General features: G+C 38.8%; 2 protein-coding genes across 4 annotated transcripts; one reads left to right on the top strand and one right to left on the bottom strand.

The window, feature by feature from the left end:
* The first annotated feature begins 8200 nt into the window (after positions 1–8200).
* On the top strand, positions 8201–12673 carry LOC147639559 (uncharacterized). Of its 3 annotated transcripts, XM_086792751.1 has the most exons (12): positions 8202–8439; positions 9813–9883; positions 10175–10642; positions 10721–10816; positions 10925–11062; positions 11136–11236; positions 11317–11439; positions 11524–11694; positions 11790–11927; positions 12001–12094; positions 12169–12270; positions 12347–12673. In XM_086792751.1, the coding sequence occupies exons 2-12, from the start codon at positions 9878–9880 to the stop codon at positions 12452–12454; spliced, it is 1545 nt and encodes a 514-aa protein (XP_086648877.1). In that variant the 5' UTR covers positions 8202–8439; positions 9813–9877; the 3' UTR covers positions 12455–12673. The 3 variants fall into 3 exon arrangements, with proteins under 3 accessions (XP_086648886.1, XP_086648877.1, XP_086648869.1); XM_086792760.1 differs by having other exon boundaries at positions 8201–9883; positions 12022–12094; XM_086792743.1 differs by having other exon boundaries at positions 8202–9883.
* Positions 12674–14200: 1527 nt separating this feature from the next.
* On the bottom strand, positions 14201–18245 carry LOC147639558 (uncharacterized). The gene is made up of 5 exons (XM_086794517.1): positions 17818–18245; positions 16481–16548; positions 15860–16351; positions 15387–15777; positions 14201–15288 (listed from the first exon to the last, which is right to left on the bottom strand). Exons 2-5 carry the CDS (start codon positions 16517–16519, stop codon positions 14201–14203), a joined length of 2010 nt encoding a protein of 669 aa, XP_086650643.1. The 5' UTR covers positions 16520–16548; positions 17818–18245.
* Positions 18246–18909: the final 664 nt, after the last annotated feature.

The raw sequence follows: 18909 nt of genomic DNA, 5'->3' as shown, positions 1-18909 counted from the left end.
TTTAGCCTCTCAAGAGTAGCATTACTATCATTGAGAGCCAAAACCTTTCTCCACCACTCCTCTCCAAGGGTAAGGTTAGATATATTAAGGACCATTGTATCATTCCTAACATAGCAAGTACACACCTTCCCCATCCTGTCACTATATTTTCTCATAAGCTCAGCCTTAGTGGTGGCCGGCTAAAACCTTTTTCAACTACTCTTCCAAGAGAGTAGCTCAAAGAGTCTCAATATTTTTATGCAATTCTTTTGTTAATTAGACCTAAAAACAACACAAGCATTGATTTTGAAGAAAACAAATCCTGAGTAAATTATCCACAAGTATCCTAACCATTTCACAAAAGGCACAAAATTTCATTGCACACAATTGAAAAGATAGATAGTGCAACTCACATTGTAGACCAAAGTCCCAAGTACATTATTGTGAGAGGAAATTAAGGTTTTTCACCCTTGGTTGAACTCTTACAAATATGAGCTATTAGCTTCACATCATCCTTTGGAAACTCTTGCAAATATGCTTGTTGGCAGCCTTGCATATGTTTGCATATGTTTGTTGTGTTGACTAACTCGTCTCTCAAATGAGGTCAAACCGACAAGCACATGTGTGTTCAAACTATATACATTATGAAAATACTTAACTCTAGAGATGAAACAACCAAGTCAAACACAATTTAAAAATATAATCATAGGATAAAAACAACTTACAAATTCATTCTCTGCAAACATGAAAGAAGCGAAATCTCATAGAGCTGTGGGGTCAATAATAGTGGAGCACACAAACATGCTTCTCTCTAACATCTGAAAACTTATCCTTTATTGCTTCTGTCCATGCGACTATGCATGTGACTGTGCAATGGTTCCCCTCCCACAAAAAAGAACATATGTCTAGCTAGAACACCAAGCTCTTTGGACGTGCAGCTATGTCATCTTCAAAGGCTTGGTTCACCTCCCTCCAAATGGGATCCCACCCTTGCTGAATCTCCTCATTAACAAGTTGTTCTTGTCTATCCAAAGTCCACATTGAGACAATAAACACACCCTTCTCTAGAACATAGCCCTCTTGCCCAAATGCAACTTTTAACCCTAAAATGTCATCTTGTAAACCCCTCACTTTTTCATATGGAATAAATCTACAAAGAGGTATTGCTGGACATAGAGATCAAAAAAATACTCTAGTTTTTTACAAAATATCCTCCCCGTGCTACATTACCATACTATTTTAATCCTTTGGGATCTTTTTCCTTTGAGTTCTCAGGTCTAATAACAAAGGGTATTATTTGCATCTCACTCTCCCTCATCACCAACTCATCATCCTTTTCCCCATCACCCCCATCATCTTTAGTGGTCTCTGGATCATCCATCCCCAATCCCGATTATTTTTGAGTTTCCAAGAGACTCTCCTTATCACCCCTCTTCTGGTTGCCTTCCCTACCCCTCTTAGATATCTTAGGTGGCTACCAAGAGACTCTCCTTATCACCCTTCTTTTGTTTGCCTCCCCTACCCCTCTTAGATACCCCTCTTAGATATCTTAGGTGGCTACTAACAGGTGGATACTAGTAGGACCTATTCTTTTAGAGGTCCGTCGATCGGGGACCGTGGTCATGTAAAACAAAGAACAAAACCCAAAAATGAGCCACATATAATTTACCACACCATGTGCGTGGTTATTTTGCCAAAAATATGTCTATGGTAGCCATCATAGCCATGGCCATAGCCATGCAAAAAAAAGGCTACTAGCCATGGGCATGCAAAAAAAAGGCTGCTATAGCCATGGGCATGGCCATGGCGCAGGGTGTAGGAAGGCTATGATGGCCATCTCCATGGTCTTTTTTTGAATGGCTAGGCCATCATAGCCTCCCTATGCCATGGCTAGCATGGCCATGCAGGCGCGCAGGGAGGCTATGATGGCCATGGCCATGCAAAGCCATGGCGTAGGGAGGCTATGATGGCCATTGCCATTCAAAAAATTCTCAACATGCGTGCTCATTATCAAAATCTCCACATGCATGTCCACTTTCAAGTCAACATGCTATGTCTACCCAAAATCTCAACACGCATGTTCAAATCTAAAATCTCAACACACCATGTCCACCTGAAATCTCAACATGCATGTTCACTTCTAGAATTCTTGACACACCATGTTCACCAAATCTTAACACACGTGTTCATCTCATCTTTACACGCCCTGTCCACCCGAAATCTTGACATGCATGTTCACTTCTAGAATTCTTAACACACCATGTTTACCAAATCTCAACATGCATGTTCATCTCATCTTGACATGCCATGTTCACCCCGGATACTCAACATGTGTGTCCACCTGAAGTCAACATGCATGTTAACCCACTCAAAGTTGACACACATGTCAAAGATGAACATTGCCAAAAACATCTAGAGAGAAGATTTTTGGTCATTTTTCAAACTCAATATTTGCAAGAGCTTTTCACTGACGTGTTCATCACCTCAACTATTATGCTTTTGGATTCAATGAAGTGCTGCATAAATCATCCTAGGCCCTCATATCCTCATTTGTCAACATGCCCAAAAATTCAAGCAATCATTTTTTATATTTGGTAAGTGAAATAAAGCAAAACACTATGTTTTGTTACTTCTTGTCTTTTAATCAATATTTGGGATTCACCAAGTGCAAGAAGGCACCTTCCTGGGCTTGCCTATTGCCATTTAAGCAAGGGGATATTCCATGCAAGGACATTTACAAGTACATGCAAGGCAAAATGAAAATTTTCACTGGCCAGCATAATATAGAAGTGCTGCCCAATTTTTGGCAGAATTAGGGTTTCCTTGTAGGGAAGCTATTTTTGCAGGACTGCATGCCACAGTGCTTAGTACAAGCATAACACTTAGTGCATTGAGGCATTTACAGAGTGAGGAATTTGCTGACACAGCTAGGCAATTATTGATTGTATGCCTGCCGAGGCATTTACAGAGTGAGGAATTTGCTGACACAGCTGGGCAATTATTGATTGTATGCCCAAGTGCCTTGTATTGGCACCAGCCTTATTGCTCAGGGTTTTAGGAAAGCATAGCTTTCTTTAGTGCAGAGCCATGGCCAGTTCAAGTACACCCAAGAAGTGGAATGACAAGGGCATATACCCAAGAGTAGGTGGCACACAAGAAATAATCAATCCCAACACACCATACAGGATAGTAGCCAGACACACCAAGTCTATGTACTTCACCCCACCGAGAGTTGGAGAGCATTGGATCCACCATGCTACACTTCAACATATTTGATGCCATCAATGATAAGGAGTATGCCTCCATTGTGCCAAGTAAGGAATGTAGGGAGTTGGTGCTCACACAGACCTCAACATTTGTGCATATTGACCAGGGCAAGGGCCTTCACCTTCTTCTCCACCAATCCATGGGGGTGCATATTTCCTTAGATGTTTTGAGGCCATCCAAACTTATGTTAGGGAACTTATGTGCTTTCCAGTAAGCACATTTGCTAGGATTGAAGATAGGCAAGTAATTACCCTATCTCCAATAGCTTGTCAAATGCACTCAATCTCCTAGAAATGAAGCAAGGTTGGAGTAGAGCACTCTCTACCGAGAAACAAAGTAGCTCATCTTGACCACCACATCAAAGGGTAGGCCACATTGGGATGATGTCAGAGACCCCCACCTAGCCAATGTAACAAAGGGCTTGCAAAATAGTCCTCTCCTTCACAAAACCCTAAAGGTATACAAAGGTAGGAATGATTCTATTGACTCACCTTCATAAGAGTAGCCAGGAGCCTAACAACGCCCATGCAACTTTGGGGAATACATCTACCAAGCATTGGTCACATTCTTATCAGCACCGGGTTCTATTACATCAAAAGCCTCAATGGTAGCACCCCTCTCAAGCCCTAAAAGCCCCGATATTGAATTTTAAGGAAACAAAATCCAAAAAGAAGCATCATTGTTTCAATTATCTCAAATTTGTAAGTTGACACAAAGGTTGGAAAGTACAATAGGAAAGGGGGAGCCATAAAAAGCTTCAACATTGACAAATCCTAGAGAAACTTCCAAAGGAGCATCAACATCTGGAAGACCAACATCTCCACTAGTTTCCCAAGAACAATCCAAGCCATAGGGAGTTGGGACTTCTACACGACCTCTTCTAGAACCATTCCTTCTAAAATGTTCTTATGAAAGCACCCTGCCCCCTCTATAATTAGATAACCAAAAATTAGTAGTGGCCAAGTGTACCATAGTTCAAGTGCTTGGACTAGATTCAACATGGAAAGGATGCTTATGGAAGGTTTGTTGGAAATAAGTGCACACTAGGTGTACTCTTTTCTTAGTCTAGAATAAACTTTTGTCTTGAGTCTTGTCTGTCTGCCATTTGGCATCTTATTTGTCCCACATATTAGTCTCTTGTGCTTCTCACCTATATATTGTGGGTGTCACATCAATGAAAGCATCAATCTTGTGTCTTGTCTACACTCATCTCAAGAAACTCTTTGTCATTCAATCTTGTTGTCATTTCAATTCAATTCTTGCTTCTATTATTTCTACATGGTATCAGAGGTGCGTTGATGCTCTATCCTGGTGCTACTCTCCTTTGCCCCCACTGAAGTTCTCCAATAGCAGCATTATCACCGCACCATCAATAGTGCCCTAGTGTGGGCGCCACTCAGTTGCTCCTGCAGTTCAAGGCTCATCCATGCACCATTTGTGGTTGTGATAATCACCAGGAGAAGGACTGCTACTCTAAACCCTCTACATCAGCCCCTACATCTACCATAGCCCATGTTGCTGCAGCACCTCCTTCAGCAGCTCTTGATGTTCATTCCTCATATGATGAGGAGTGGGCTTTCTGATTTCATCTTTCTAGTCTACCACTTTGACCACCGATGATGTAGGTCAAGGGTTCTAGTGTCTTACTCATTCAGTCTTTTGGACCTCTCTCTTGTCCCTACCCAAGAGGCAGAGATTGCCCTTGAGGAGGGGATGTCTTCAAGGTCCATCTGTTTGTCTACAGTCAGTCTTCTGTCTATCTAGTCTTGTCTGTCTGTCTATCTGTCTATTTGTCTATCAATCTGACTGTGTCTTGTTTTTAGATCCATCTTGTTCCTACCCTTGTGGACCCATATGAGGATATCACTTGAGGAGGGGTGTCTCAGGATATTTTCTATCTTGTCTTTTAGTCTTGGTCTTGTCTCGTCTGTCTTTCAGTCTTGTCTTTTGTCTTCCTCCTCTAGTGTCCACTTAAGGAGGGTGTTGGAAATAAGTGCACACTAGGTGTACTCTTTTCTTAGTCTAGAATAAACTTTTGTCTTGAGTCTTGTGTGTGTGCCATGTGGCATCTTATTTGTCCCACATATTAGTCTCTTGTACTTCTCACCTATATATTGTGGGTGTCACATCAATGAAAGCATCAATCTTGTGTCTTGTCTACACTCACCTCAAGGTAACTCTTTGTCATTCAATCTTGTTGTCATTTCAATTCAATTCTTGCTTCTATTATTTCTACAGATACCACACTACATGATAAGGGATGACCTGGTTCAGGATAGGGGGACTTTACATTAACTTCATATATGTACCACACTACCTGACAAGGGATGACTTGGTTCAGGAGGGGGGACTTTACATTAATTGGTTCAGGAGGGGGGACTTTACATTAACTTCATATATGTACCCCCTGTATAACCACCTTTTCTCCTTGACTTACCATGATCACATGAGGAGGGAAATCCTTTTATCCCAACATTATATAGAAAATATAGCAAATATATCCATAAATAATACAAAAAGAGAAAAAATAAGAAGAGAGAAAACAAAGCACAAATATAAAGAACAAATAATGTGTGAAAACTCAACAAATGGCATGTACTTTTACTTGAAGATTTTGTAGGATCAATAGGATGCAACCCACCGATGAAGTTTTGGCAGCACTAAAATAAAATTTGAGGATGCTTCATGAGTCACTAATTTTAAAATTTCGACTATCCATGGCCATTCAAGGAGGATTTAGTCCATTGATTTCCTCATGCCCACAACCTTTTGAATCTTTTGATCTTATTTTGTCAAGCAGCTCTTCTTATAGTATTTAGTTTCTTTTTCAAGTTTTTAGTTTCATGGAAAATGGAAATTCAACAAAAAATATGGTGATAAAACAAAAAATTCTCAACTTTGATCCCCCACAGTGTACTTCAATCTTTCATATTTACTGAGTTGTTGTTTTTATGTTTTTCATTTCACATGCAAGCATATTCTTGTGTATGACTAGGATATTTATCTCTATAGTTGGTTCTTAGTTGACCATTAAAGCTAGTTCTTTCTTAGTATTTGTATATATAATTTCTTTATATTGAGACTCATTTGAAGATGTTCCAAGGGAGTACGTCATATACTCTTACGTGCTATTTCTAATATGTCTCTAATTTTTAAATGGAGGAAGTATGCGTAAGAAGTTATGTCTTTTTTTTCAATTTGTTTTTTTAAAATATAAACCATAATCATTTCACAAAAATAAGAATCTAAGAAACCTTTATAAACAAAAAAGAGACATGTGAGACATGTGCTAGAAGATATCCATCGCCATTTGAGGTGCTTGGTAGGTTTTCTTGAAACCACATGAATCTTGTGCCTTGGAACCATAAGCCTTGATCTTCATGGGGTGGAACCTAGAGTCTCAAAAAGGATGCTAGTCAAGACTTCTCTCTAATGTTATAAATATGATAAATAAAACTCTTCTTACTTTTCACTTCCACTTATAGAGTTAGAGTATTATTAATTATACTTTAGAATAGTGAGCTTAGATATTGTGGTCATAACCATAGGTGTGTTTTTCACTTGATTTGATGTATAAAAAGTGTTTATACTTATTTCTAAGTTTAGACTTGCTTTAATTATCAACTTTATACTCATCTAGTGGGATGCATCCCAATCCCCCATCTTTCATGTGATTTGAAAAATGCATTTTGTCATTTCATTCCATGCTCTTCAGAGAATATTTTACTCATGGTATGTTGTCCTTCTGCATATCTCTCAGGGTTCAAGACCTTCCACATCTATTCTTTATGTGGATTCCACTTGCTCTTCATTACCATATTCCAAGGGTAGAATCTACATCAAGAAAGGGGGCATGTTAGCCCTCATCACACAGCATCAATGTTGTCCATTGGGCATATTTCACTTCATTTGGTCATGGGCTCTAGAATACCTTATTTTGTGCATTGTAATGAATATTTCATGTGTGTGATTGTGCCAATTATATATGAAAGGTGCACTATAAGCGCACCACAAGATTTATGTTAGGGTTACTAAAATTAGACTAGGTTTTTACACTTGCTTAGGTAGGCTAGATTTTCCAAGGATCTTATTTTTTAACTTTGGCCACCCAAAAGGTGTGAACCCTAGAAAGTCACTATAAAAGCCAAAGATGTAGCCCTAAAACCTCATTCTCATATGTTATCAATTTGAGTTCTCTTCTTCTCCATACTCTTGCTCTCTTGTGTATGTGTTGATCGCTTGTGTGCTTCATGTATGTGAGTGTATTAGTGTCTGAGAGTAGGGTCGAGCTTCTTACTGTGTGTGGAGGCAGCGACGATGAATTCACACTCTTGCATGCTGATTTTGATGATGCTACCTATAAGGATCCATAATCTTCAAATATTCATGAGGTGAGTGACACACCACGATAGTATTTTGTATGTTAGATCATGGTATATTAGTTTCTTGATGATCAAGCTAGTTTGTGCTCTCAAGGATAGTAAGATAAGTTTCCCATGATTTGGATGTTGTTACGCCTCTCAAGGGCAGTAAGATAAGTTCCCCATGATTTGGTTATTCTTACTACCTCTCAAGGGTAGTAAGATAAGTTCCCCATGATTTGGTTATTCTTACGCCTCTCCTGTGGTGGTGCAAGGGCTATCCAATCTTCATTCCTTTTCTCTTGTTTTAATGAATTCTTCTACATTTACTTAGGTTTGAGAACAATAAAGTGGGAGGGTCCTTATCAACTCTATATTTTTATATTAGGTTATTTATTATTATTCATTGGAGTGCTATTGACATTTTATCTATCATTGGTTGTTATCTGTCATTATAAAGCCTAAATTGGGTTGGAATTGTTAGATACACATTTTGGGAATAGCATGAGTACTTAAAACCTTTTCTGAACCATAGTAGTCCCTCGTCTTTATCTAACACGGGCTGAGGCCATGGGATCAACGGACTGCAAAGCGGGTTGAATGGAGGCCGTCCGATTTAAAATTTAATCTCGGGACGTTTTGAGGGTGGCCGATCGAATGATGGTCGGGGAGTGTGGGGCGGGCAGTGTGGTGACATCCAAACTGGAGCAGCGCCATATCTGAAGCCTCGTCTGTGCGCCCGCCAACCACGCCAAGGCACAGTCTCCTGCGACGGACGAACGCCAGCAGCTCGCCGCCTGTATAACCATGTCTGTGCGCCCTTGAAGCTGAGGTACTCGTCTTTATCTAACAGCAGGCATCTGCGTTTTCTGTGCACAAAGGGATCTGCGTTTTCTAATCACGTTTTTGAATATATGCTTGGCCTTAAGTACCCTTGTATCCCTATGATTAGGAATCTGCGTTTTATGTGAACAAAGCAGCAGGGTTTAGGGGGCAGGCATCTGCGTTTTCTGTGCAAGCTGAGGTACTTATCTTTATCAAAGGGATACATGATTAGGAATCTGCGTTTTATCCACATCCTAATCACGTTTTTGAATATTTGCTTGGCCTTAAGTACCCTTGTATAACTATGATAGGGAATCTGCGTTTTATGTGAACAAAGCAGCAGGCATCTGCGTTTTCTGTGCACCATGGCCGACTATATAAAAAGGACTGCCCCCAACCGCGCTTAGCTAGTAGACCTTCCCTGCTGAAGCCCACGATGCTGTAGTAATCCAGAGAATGGGAAATTACAGAGGCGGCAATTTGTGTAAACTTCAAGGGATTGGAACACACATAATGGGCCTCCGTAACAGTATACACACACACACACACACACACACGGGAGGATACCTTGCAGGTATTTCGGGATTCATATGTGAAAAGAGGGGGGATTCGAGAATTGAAAGTGGGAACCCCTCTTCATTAACCATCTGCGTAACAGTTTAGGTGTAAGCGTATTATTTATTGTTTGGATGCGAGTTCATGGAAGCACTGTAGTTCCGTAGCTGGAAATGTAAGTCCCTCTTCTTCAGAGTGTTAATGGCTTGTTATATGTAGGGTCTCCAGGTTAGCTGTGTTCAGCCATCCACACATGTACCCATGCAGCTAGAGTGGGTTGCCTGTCTGTGCATGTATGTGTGTTTGTGTCAGGACATTCAGTGTTGACTGTATTGATAGTGCTACATGGTGAGGCTGGAAGGAAGCTCAGCATAGTTGGCATAGTATGTTTTATGTTCTCTTATGGTAACCAATTGCTGTTGGACATTATGTTTATGTTGCTTCTGAGGTGTGTATGAGTGTATGATTGTCCTTTGGAAATCTGTTTATTAACTTGTTTATTCATGCCATCTATGTCAACTGGACATGAGAGCATGTGTTCTTAGAAAATTTCCCACTATGGATATCTAATGCTCACTTTTGTGACATGGGCATGTAAAAATGTGACATGCGCAAATGCGGATGCTATAGCAGAACAGTGGATGCTAGATATATCTATTCCTAATCAAAACGTGGATCAATATATTGTTGTGTACTAGTTTGATCATAAAAATACTTTTAGCTTTTCAGTGTAGGTCTTCGCCATAGCCATGTGTCTTGAACATTTTAAGGAAATTGAATCCATAGCTTGAGGCCTAATGTATTGAAGCTTTTGTGTCAATATAGTTTGCATACACAAGCCAAGGAAGAACTTGCACGAACAAATACGATCGATAACTCTTCTTCGAGCCATGGAGGTAGGGATCTTCATGTATACACGATACACATAAGCGTGTGTGTTTGCCACGAGAGAGAGAGAGAGAGAGAGAGAGAGAGAGAGAGAGAGAGGTGATGTTTAAGGGATAATCCGCAGGCTAGCATACTCTCTTTGAATTTATGAAGAGATACGCATAGCCTTGCATATGTGAAATGTTAGGACATATGCACGCGTAACTAAGGATTTTCTCTCAAAGTTGGTAGATTTTATGTGTTGTAGATAGATTTAGGGTTTAGGGTTTGTTTGATGTTAGAAGCTTGATGTATTTTAGGAACATGCTCTATTCAAATTGGTACAAGACGAGGATGGCAAATGGTGGCGACATTGCCTTGCCTCTCAAGTATGCATAGATAAAAGTCAACGTTTCGAGAAAAGGGTGGATATGAAACGCCACCTTGAAACAAAACATGCGTGTACTAATATAGTACTCCCGCCTCTTCCAATGGGTCGCCCAAAAGCGCAAGAGAGACCGACTAAATCAAAGTCGGATAGATCGCGTGTCCAAAGTGAGGCGCGGTTTTACAACGAGGAGCTAAAAGCAAAAAATGCTAGAAAGGCGCACGAGAAGAGCAAAATAAAAGAGGGAGAATGGAGATGGAACCTCTTAAAGGAGAAGACAGGGTCTAAAGAGGAATGGGTACATAACTATGTCAAAATCAGGATGGCGACATGGGACTCAAGGAATGAATCACGCAGAAAGTTGGTGCAAGAGCGTGTTACAGAAGGATACGAGAAATGGGTAGGCTATCATTGCATTTAGTTATACATGGTTATAAACTACATACCTACATTCTAATACACCTAGTTTTTATGATAGAGACGCAATTGTACTACAAAAACAGATGTCCCTGATGTAGAAGAAACAGATGTCCCCGATGTAGAAGAAGAAACCAAAGAGGAGCCAGATACACCTGTAAGTTATTATGTGTGCTACCTTTTCTTGCTCTCTCTCTCTCTCTCTCTCCCTCTCTCTCTCTTTTCTTAGTATAGGACTTATAACCTTGTTTTCATAAAATAATAGCAAATGGAGACTAGTCCAGTCGAAGATCCACCTTTAGCTCCTCGTAAATTACGAGTGAAAAGAAAGCGGACATTAGATATGTCTCTACCATCCGGATCTCGTCATTCAAAAGAAGACATCATACATGAGTGTCAGCAGGTACCTAAAAACCTTTAGTTTTCTATGTTGTAATGCAAAGACTTTTAGAAATCTTATATAGACATTTTGGTAGCCCAAGTTTCCCAATGCAAAAGAAGATGCTCATGTAGACATCAAAGTTTGTTCTGGGAGTTTCGACTGCAAAAGTCCCAGTCCCGATGCTTTTGCAGAGAGGTTAGCTCTCTTTATTATTCAATGTTTGAATGTTCTCTTGTTTGAGCTTAGAATCTTATTTTCTTAAAATGGTTATTTAGTGGAGGAGTAGTCTTTCACATGAAGTCTACCCGCTTTAAATTGGCGGTCGATCTTCATGCGTCAATTGTGCAAGACACAATTAATGTTGAGGCGTCTACAAATACAATGAATGTTTTTGCCTTGTGAGTATCTCTTACACAGACCTTATGATTTTTTCTAAATAATCATCAATTTTTGTGTATAATAGTGCATTGTATCTTATATAGATGGATGGAAAATACATTGTCGGTCAATGTGCTAGAGCAAACGTGGTTTGTGGATAGCCTATGGCGAGCGTTCCTTGGCCGAAAACAAAAAAACGAGAATACAATGGCTAATTTTTTGGGTACGCCCGATCTTGGGCGTAAAGTCTTCACATTCTTTCCTGTCATTGATAGGTAAAGTAATATATTTTGTGCTCAAAGTATATATCATTTAGGCACAAAGTATCTAGGTGGAAAGCTTTGTTTTTCTAACGCTATGAAAAATTTAGGGCACATTGGACTTTGCTTGTTCTCTACAATCCTCATTGTATGCGATTGCCTAGCCTACCAAGGAGGCGTTCTTGTATTTTAAGTTTTGACTCCCTTGGTATGCGCTCGTCACAAAAGTATCACGACCATCTATACAGGTATGTTATGATATTTCAAGCATTTATAAGTTGTACCTATTACACAGATCTCTAAAAAGTGGCATTTTTTTAGGACACTTGTCCATTTTGGTAGTTTCTGTAGTGATCCAATCGTTAAAATGGAGCTTTTGAATCCAACAGAAGAAATAGGATGCGAGTCTTATGAGGTAGATATCTCTTAGAAGCAATTATCTATAATAACTAGCTATAATTAGGAACTCATATGGTTGTTTAGATGCAGATTCCACAACAGCCAAATGCGTATGACTGCGGATTTTATGTGATGGCAGTCATGTGGTTTCTAATCAAAGGAGGATTGGATGATTGTCGACCCAAAACTTGGGTGGGTTTAAATAATCATTTATATTATGAAGGGTGTTAGCTTGTGAGTAATTAAAGACTAACATTCTTTTTTTCAGCTTTCAAAAGGATGGTTTAAGCATGAAGATGTGGACAGACTAAAGAAGAACCTTTTTGAGTGGATCCAGAGTGCTGTAGAGAGAGTGCCGATGTCGAATTCTCCCTAAGGATGGACATATTTTACACTTTTATTACGGCTTTATAGTTTATGGTTATGGTCTTTTTAGTGGTTTTCCATGGTTTTGTTGGATTATTATCATAGTATTGTTATGTCAATGACGATTCGGGATACGGTTGATGGTCTCAAGTATGGTTATGGTTATGTGATCATATATGGTAATGGTTATGGTTAATGATCTCAAATATAGTTATGGTCTTGTTGGTTATGTTGTAAGTCTCAAATATGGTTATGTTCATGATCTCAAATATGGTTATGTTGTTGGTCTTAAGTATGGTTATGGTTATGTGATCAAATATGGTTATGGTTATGGTTAATGGTCTCAAATATGGCTATGGTTATGGTCTTGTTGGTTATGTTGTAAGTCTCAAATATGGTTATGGTCTTGTTGGTTATAGTTTTGGTCATGAGATCTTGTTGGTTATGGTCTCAAATATGGTTATGTTCATGATCTCAAATATGGTTATGTTGTTGGTCTTAAGTATGGTTATGGTTATGTGATCAAATATGGTTATGGTTATGGTTAATGGTCTCAAATATGGCTATGGTTATGGTCTTGTTGGTTATGTTGTAAGTCTCAAATATGGCTATGGTTATGGTCTTGTTGGTTATGTTGTAAGTCTCAAATATGGTTATGGTCTTGTTGGTTATAGTTTTGGTCATGAGATCTTGTTGGTTATGGTCTCAAATATGGTTATGTTGTTGGTCTCAAGTATGGTTATTGTTATGATCAAATATGGTTATGGTTATGGTTAATGGTCTCAAATATGGTTATGGTTATGGATACTTTGCTTGCATAGGTCTTGTTTAATTATGATTATGGTCTCAAATATGGTTATGGTCTCAAATATGGTTATGTTGTTGGTCTCAAGTATGGTTATGGTTATGATCAAATATGGTTATGGTTATGGATACTTTGCTTGCATAGGTCTTGTTTAATTATGATTATGGGCTCTCTACAACTATGATTACGATCCCCCTATGACTATGGTTTTGTTTACTTATGATTATGGTCTCTTTAGGACTATGATTATGGTCTAGTGAGGATTATGGTCTTTCTGGTTAGGGTAATAAGTGTGCACATGGTTTTGGTTATGGTCTATAAGTATTAAACTTGGTTCTAGTTTTGATGACTGTTCTCTGTGAAAACTAATCTCGGGATCCCGAGTTTAGTTTTTCCAGAGCCTTAATGTTGTGCTCTGGCAAAATTAATCTCGGGATCCCGAGATTAATTTTTCCAGAGAATAGCCTTGAACAACATTTAGGCTCTGGAAAAATTAATCTCGGGATCCCGAGATTAATTTTTCCAGAGCCTAAATGTTGTTCAAGGCTATTCTCTGGAAAAATTAATCTCGGGATCCCGAGATTAATTTTGCCAGAGTCTTAATGTTGTTTAAGGCTATTCTCTGGAAAAATTAATCTCGGGATCCCGAGATTAATTTTTCCAGAACCACTATAATGCTCATGGCTATTCTCTGGAACAATTAATCTCGGGATCCCGAGATTAAGTTTTCCAGAGAACAGTCATCAAAACCAGGTCTTGTTTAATACTTATAGACCCTAAACCAAAACCAGTTGTAGAGAGGTCATAATCATAATTAAACAAGACCTATGCAAGCAAAGTACCCTAACCAACGATGAATTAAACTTGTAACCTTTGTAATAGAATTGAAATTAGTAGAGAGACAAAAGATGCACATATAACTTTAAAATTGAGATCAAGTCAAATATATGTTTAGATGAAATCCAAAATTTGAGGTACATGTCCAGTGTACATGAGTATGATTCTAAATTGAGATGCCCTGATTTGTTGCAATTGTGCAACATTAGAACTTAATATGAATATTCTCTCTTCATCTTTGGAAGACCCATACTGACATGAAGAAATGATACCCATAAAACTATCATTATCATTACATACTTGAATAGATTTTCCAAGAAGACACTTCTCTGCTCCTTCACTAACATGTCTCCTAGACAAAGGTAGTAATGCATGGCAGGTATGGCATGAGAAGATAGCTATAGGATCCACCAATAGTGTTTTGGTGCAGCAATGTGGACACCATATGCGAGGAAATCTATCAAAACGAACTCGACTTCTACCACGTTGATGCCTTTTTCGAAGAACACCACTTTGGCATGTTGGCTTTTTTGGTTGACTTGAAGAGGCTACAACATCCATAGTAATCACATCATCATCTTCATTGCGTGGTTTTCCGTGGCCAAGACGCGTTTGAGTCACATGCGCTTGAATAAGTCGGACATTTCCTCGAGCTGGCATGTTGATTTTCCCTGGTGTCATCACGGATAAGAGTAGATCCTCAGTAGCCCTCAATTGTGCTAGAGCAGCTTTCATCTCCCTTGGATCTTTTGTAGGCGCTACTTGCTCAATTGTGGAGAGGATTTCTTTAAGCTTTCCAATATGCTTGGACAATTCCTCTATTGTCACATGGTCATGTGTATCATGACACGTTGCAGTATTGACATCATCAACCACTTCAAAAGGGTTTTCATCTCCATTATCCACTGTAGGAAGCAATTGCTGTAATTCTGGAAAATGTTGTAATACTATCAAGCGAATACCATAAATGTGCTTGCATTGGGAGCTCCAATCAGGACAATCACAGTAGTTGCTTTGCAAATTCACATGGTACCATAAGCTCGGAGTAGAGACACTTTGAATCTTGAACAATAATGACATAGAGTTAACTACCTCCACACATGATGGATTGTCCTTGAATCTCTGTAATAATTGCTCTCCGGCATGCAATCTTGAGGTATGTCTTTTTGAGGAGCCACGGGTTGAAAATCGACCTGAGTCAGCTGCATAATAAATAAGAAATGGCTTAATGTATGTAAATCATAACATTCAACTCCATGCTTTTGACTAAATAGATGGGACTTCGATATCAACGACTCACCTATTTCTTGCTTTTGCCTAAAGAACCTTGTTAATGTTCCACCCATGCGGTTGCCAGTCTTTGAATCACCGATGAGCGCATGTAGTAGCTCGACAATTGATCGATTAATACGAGCTTCTAGAAGAGTGTATTTGATATATTGCCATAATCTTTCAATCAAATTTGTTGTATCAACATTGCCATAGTTGAACATTCGTCCAAATTTTGGCCACCGTGTTTTCCACATGCAATTAGGTCCGCACCAACCATTTGTGACATATCGAAGCACATTAGGATGAGATGAATACCTTCGCAGGAGATCTTGGTAGCGTCCCTCAAAATCTTCTATGGTAGCACATTGCATTAAATTAGACATCAAAGAATAAATTTCATTTCGCTTCTCTTTTGGGACCTGGATATCAAAATGGGTTAGGATAAGTAAGTATTACTTCAACAAACTCCAAAGAAGAGCGACGAAAGTTGTGCTTGCATACTTGTGGAAGTAGATTCTCCACCCATGCCTTCTTTGCATGAAACCAACAAAGTAGCACATGACATGCAATTTGTCTTGGAATCCCATTATCATCGAGAATCCAAGAGTGAGGATCTTCATTTACAGCTTGGGTTATAGCCTCAAGTTCTTGTTGGCATTTATCAATAACCAAAGCACTAGGCCTTACACTACCCATCCTTTGCATAATTATTTTTAGTGTCATCTCTAGAGCAATGACCTCATGATGAGACCCTGGATCACATGAACACATCATAAACCATATTGGCATGCCAACACCAAGTTGATTTGGTATTACTGCAGCAAATAAAGGCAATCCATAAATGTTGGTTTTGAAAGTACTATCAATTGCCCATGCATTATTGTGAGAAAATCGAATAGCCATTTGTAACATCCAATCATCTTGAATGATAAGTATGAAAGGCCTTTCTTTGATCTTCTCTGCATGGGGATTATATGGTTGACAGTAAACCACCTACACATTTAGAAACGAAGCGAACTTGATGATAGTTTCGGTATCAATGACTATATTGGATTTAAATATAATAATACTTTCGGTATCAATGACTATATTGGATTTAAATATAATAATAGTTAGTGGTACCTTATTTTGTTGCTGTAGAGCCAAAGCCTCCATGAACATTGATGTCCAATCATCAGTTGACACATTAGCTGCAATGTATTCAATTTAGAGAATATCCAAAAACATTATGACAAAGGTTGTAAACTGTAGGGAGAAGATAGTACCTTGGTGACGGACTTGATATGACAACATGGCAATTTCTTGAGGAATCATGAAAAACCTATAGATTTTGCAATCCAAAAGAGAAGCCTTTTCCATATGGAGTCGCTGTTTAGATAATGATATTTGAGAAACATGTCTAGAGCTTCCCACATCAAACAAATCTTGAATGCAGCACTCAATCACTGATGGATGAACTGGAAGGTGATATAAATCACTTCTTGTGCCCGGTGTGTGACCGTTATGTGATGGATATACAAATAAATGAACATCTTCCATCCCTTCTATATACTCCACTTGCACTTTGAATGTGCAACCACATTTCTTGGATGTTCGCAGGCGCTTTTGCTTTCCACTTCTTCTTGGCTTGCCTCCTCTATGACAAATGTAGTCTACCATGGTCTTAGAAGAACCATATGTCTTTGTTGATCTCACCATTATTAATCTAGCATTGTACTCAATCATTATACTCTTTAACTGCTCCTGTACCTTAAATTTAGTAGTGCTTATTACTTTTGAAAGATCCTGAGATTGTGGAACGGTATTACATTTAGGGCGTTTACATCCGCATGCATTGATAAACTCTTTAATGTAGGATTGGGGAATTCCATGCTTTTGAATACCAATGTACCATGTTGACTTGATTTTGTCTATTGTATCACTGAGACTGCGGTGAGCACTATCACTTTCACTTTGATGTGCTCCAACAACAATACTCTCCCAATCCTCAATACATGAGATCCTCAGATTAGGCGTGTCTTTTAGACAAAGACAATGACTATTGTCTTCCTTAGTTCTAAGGACCAACGCATCTTTCAATCTTCGCCACTTTTTCAAATCAAGCAATGGACTACAAACCTTGAGATCTTCTAATGATAGGGAAACATCATGCTGTAATGCTCTTATCATTAATTCATACGTACTTCTATTAAAATATAAATAAGTTTGAGATACATGTGCAAGTGGATCGACCCAATTTTTTTGATAAGAGTCATGCCCATGGTGGGTGTCATTATGAGGACCCTCATCATTTGACACACTCTCATGTTCGTTTAGGGTGTCATTTAACCCAAGCTCTTCATCACTAAAATCCTCACTAGATTCATTTGAAGTGTTGTCATCACTACTCTCCTCTTCAAATACATAATCCATTGTTGCATTTATGTAAACAGAACAACGAATGCTATTTAGTGAAGTACCTTATGAGTATGTAGATATACCACCATAATGGGCCTCTTAGCTTCTTGTAAGAACCCTACAACAAACATGAAGAAGAATGAAGGAGAAAAAAAGAAAAGCGCAATAGGAAACTTTTTCCTGTAAAAATTAATCTCGGGATCCCGAGATTATGGGATCCCGAGATTAGTTTGGTAGTTCGTGGCATTTACTCCATAGGTCTTGGCATTAAATTCCACCAAATATTCTTTAAGAGAATGAAATCTTTTCTGAATGCTCAGCCTTTAATGATTGTGTGTACCCTTTCGCCGCCTTTTCAACCCGATATTCAAAACTTAAAAATTAATCTCGGGATCCCGAGATTAATTTTTATCCCGAGATTAATTTTTCCAGGATCAACGGACGAAATCAAGCGACGGGGTTGTCTTTTGGTGGGCGCCCTTGATCCCATGCCTTAGACCCCGTGTAAGATAAAGCTGAGGATAGTAGTCTTTTGTGATATGAAAAGTCACAAGTCTTTTGATGAGAGTATATGATATTTAATTCCTCATAACTACTTTACGTATGTATTTTGTTTGCAAAACTCTCTCTAATGAAGAGGATGATGATGATTACTCTCTATTATCTGTTCTATTTTGTAATTCAAAATTCATAATCTGAACTAGTGTTCTTAATTCTGAATAAATCTTTGAGTTGAACGTGATGAAGATATAATATAGTAATCATAATTGAAGTATGCAGTAGTATTTTTTGATGTCAGTGTCGTATTTAGAGCAGAGTTTTTTTGAAATCTATTTGATGTAAGTTTGTTTAACCTTTAGGGGATGTAGCCGCTAACACTTGGCGATCTTGCAAAGTAAATATTTGGGCCACAGGCGGGTTCTATCAGAGAATGATTAGAGCGCTATTTGCCTTTTGGTTTGGTGAATGCTCCAACGATCCTGCAAATCATCCTTGGGACATGGATGAGTGGTGATGATGAGTGTGTGATTCTTTGATCCGGGGTGAGGGCAACGAAAGAGAGATCTTGGTGCTTGCAGTGTGAGATTGCAGTCACTCTGAGAAGAAAAGCTTGATAATAGAGTCAAAAAAATCAATCAGATAACAGATTTGAA

Source organism: Cibotium barometz, chromosome 4 (genome assembly GCF_041138505.1).
Source record: "Cibotium barometz isolate CiBa-2024 chromosome 4, ASM4113850v1, whole genome shotgun sequence".
In the NCBI taxonomy this organism is placed as follows: Eukaryota; Viridiplantae; Streptophyta; class Polypodiopsida; order Cyatheales; family Cibotiaceae; genus Cibotium; species Cibotium barometz.
The sequence above is the reverse complement of the archived record's forward strand: the minus strand, read 5'-3'. Positions and strand labels throughout refer to the sequence as shown.

Bases quoted from the DNA above. Each gene is read 5' to 3' on its own strand.
- LOC147639559 (XM_086792751.1), top strand. The intron at 10,643-10,720 runs GTAGGCTATCAT...TTTTTATGATAG, and splicing joins CAGAAGGATACGAGAAATGG to AGACGCAATTGTACTACAAA. The intron at 11,237-11,316 runs GTTAGCTCTCTT...ATGGTTATTTAG, and splicing joins CCCGATGCTTTTGCAGAGAG to TGGAGGAGTAGTCTTTCACA.
- LOC147639558 (XM_086794517.1), bottom strand. From the start codon at position 16,519: ATGTTCATGGAGGCTTTGGCTCTACAGCAACAAAATAAG. The intron at 15,778-15,859 runs GTATGCAAGCAC...TTTGATATCCAG, and splicing joins TGGAGAATCTACTTCCACAA to GTCCCAAAAGAGAAGCGAAA. The intron at 15,289-15,386 runs GTGAGTCGTTGA...TTTATTATGCAG, and splicing joins TAGGCAAAAGCAAGAAATAG to CTGACTCAGGTCGATTTTCA.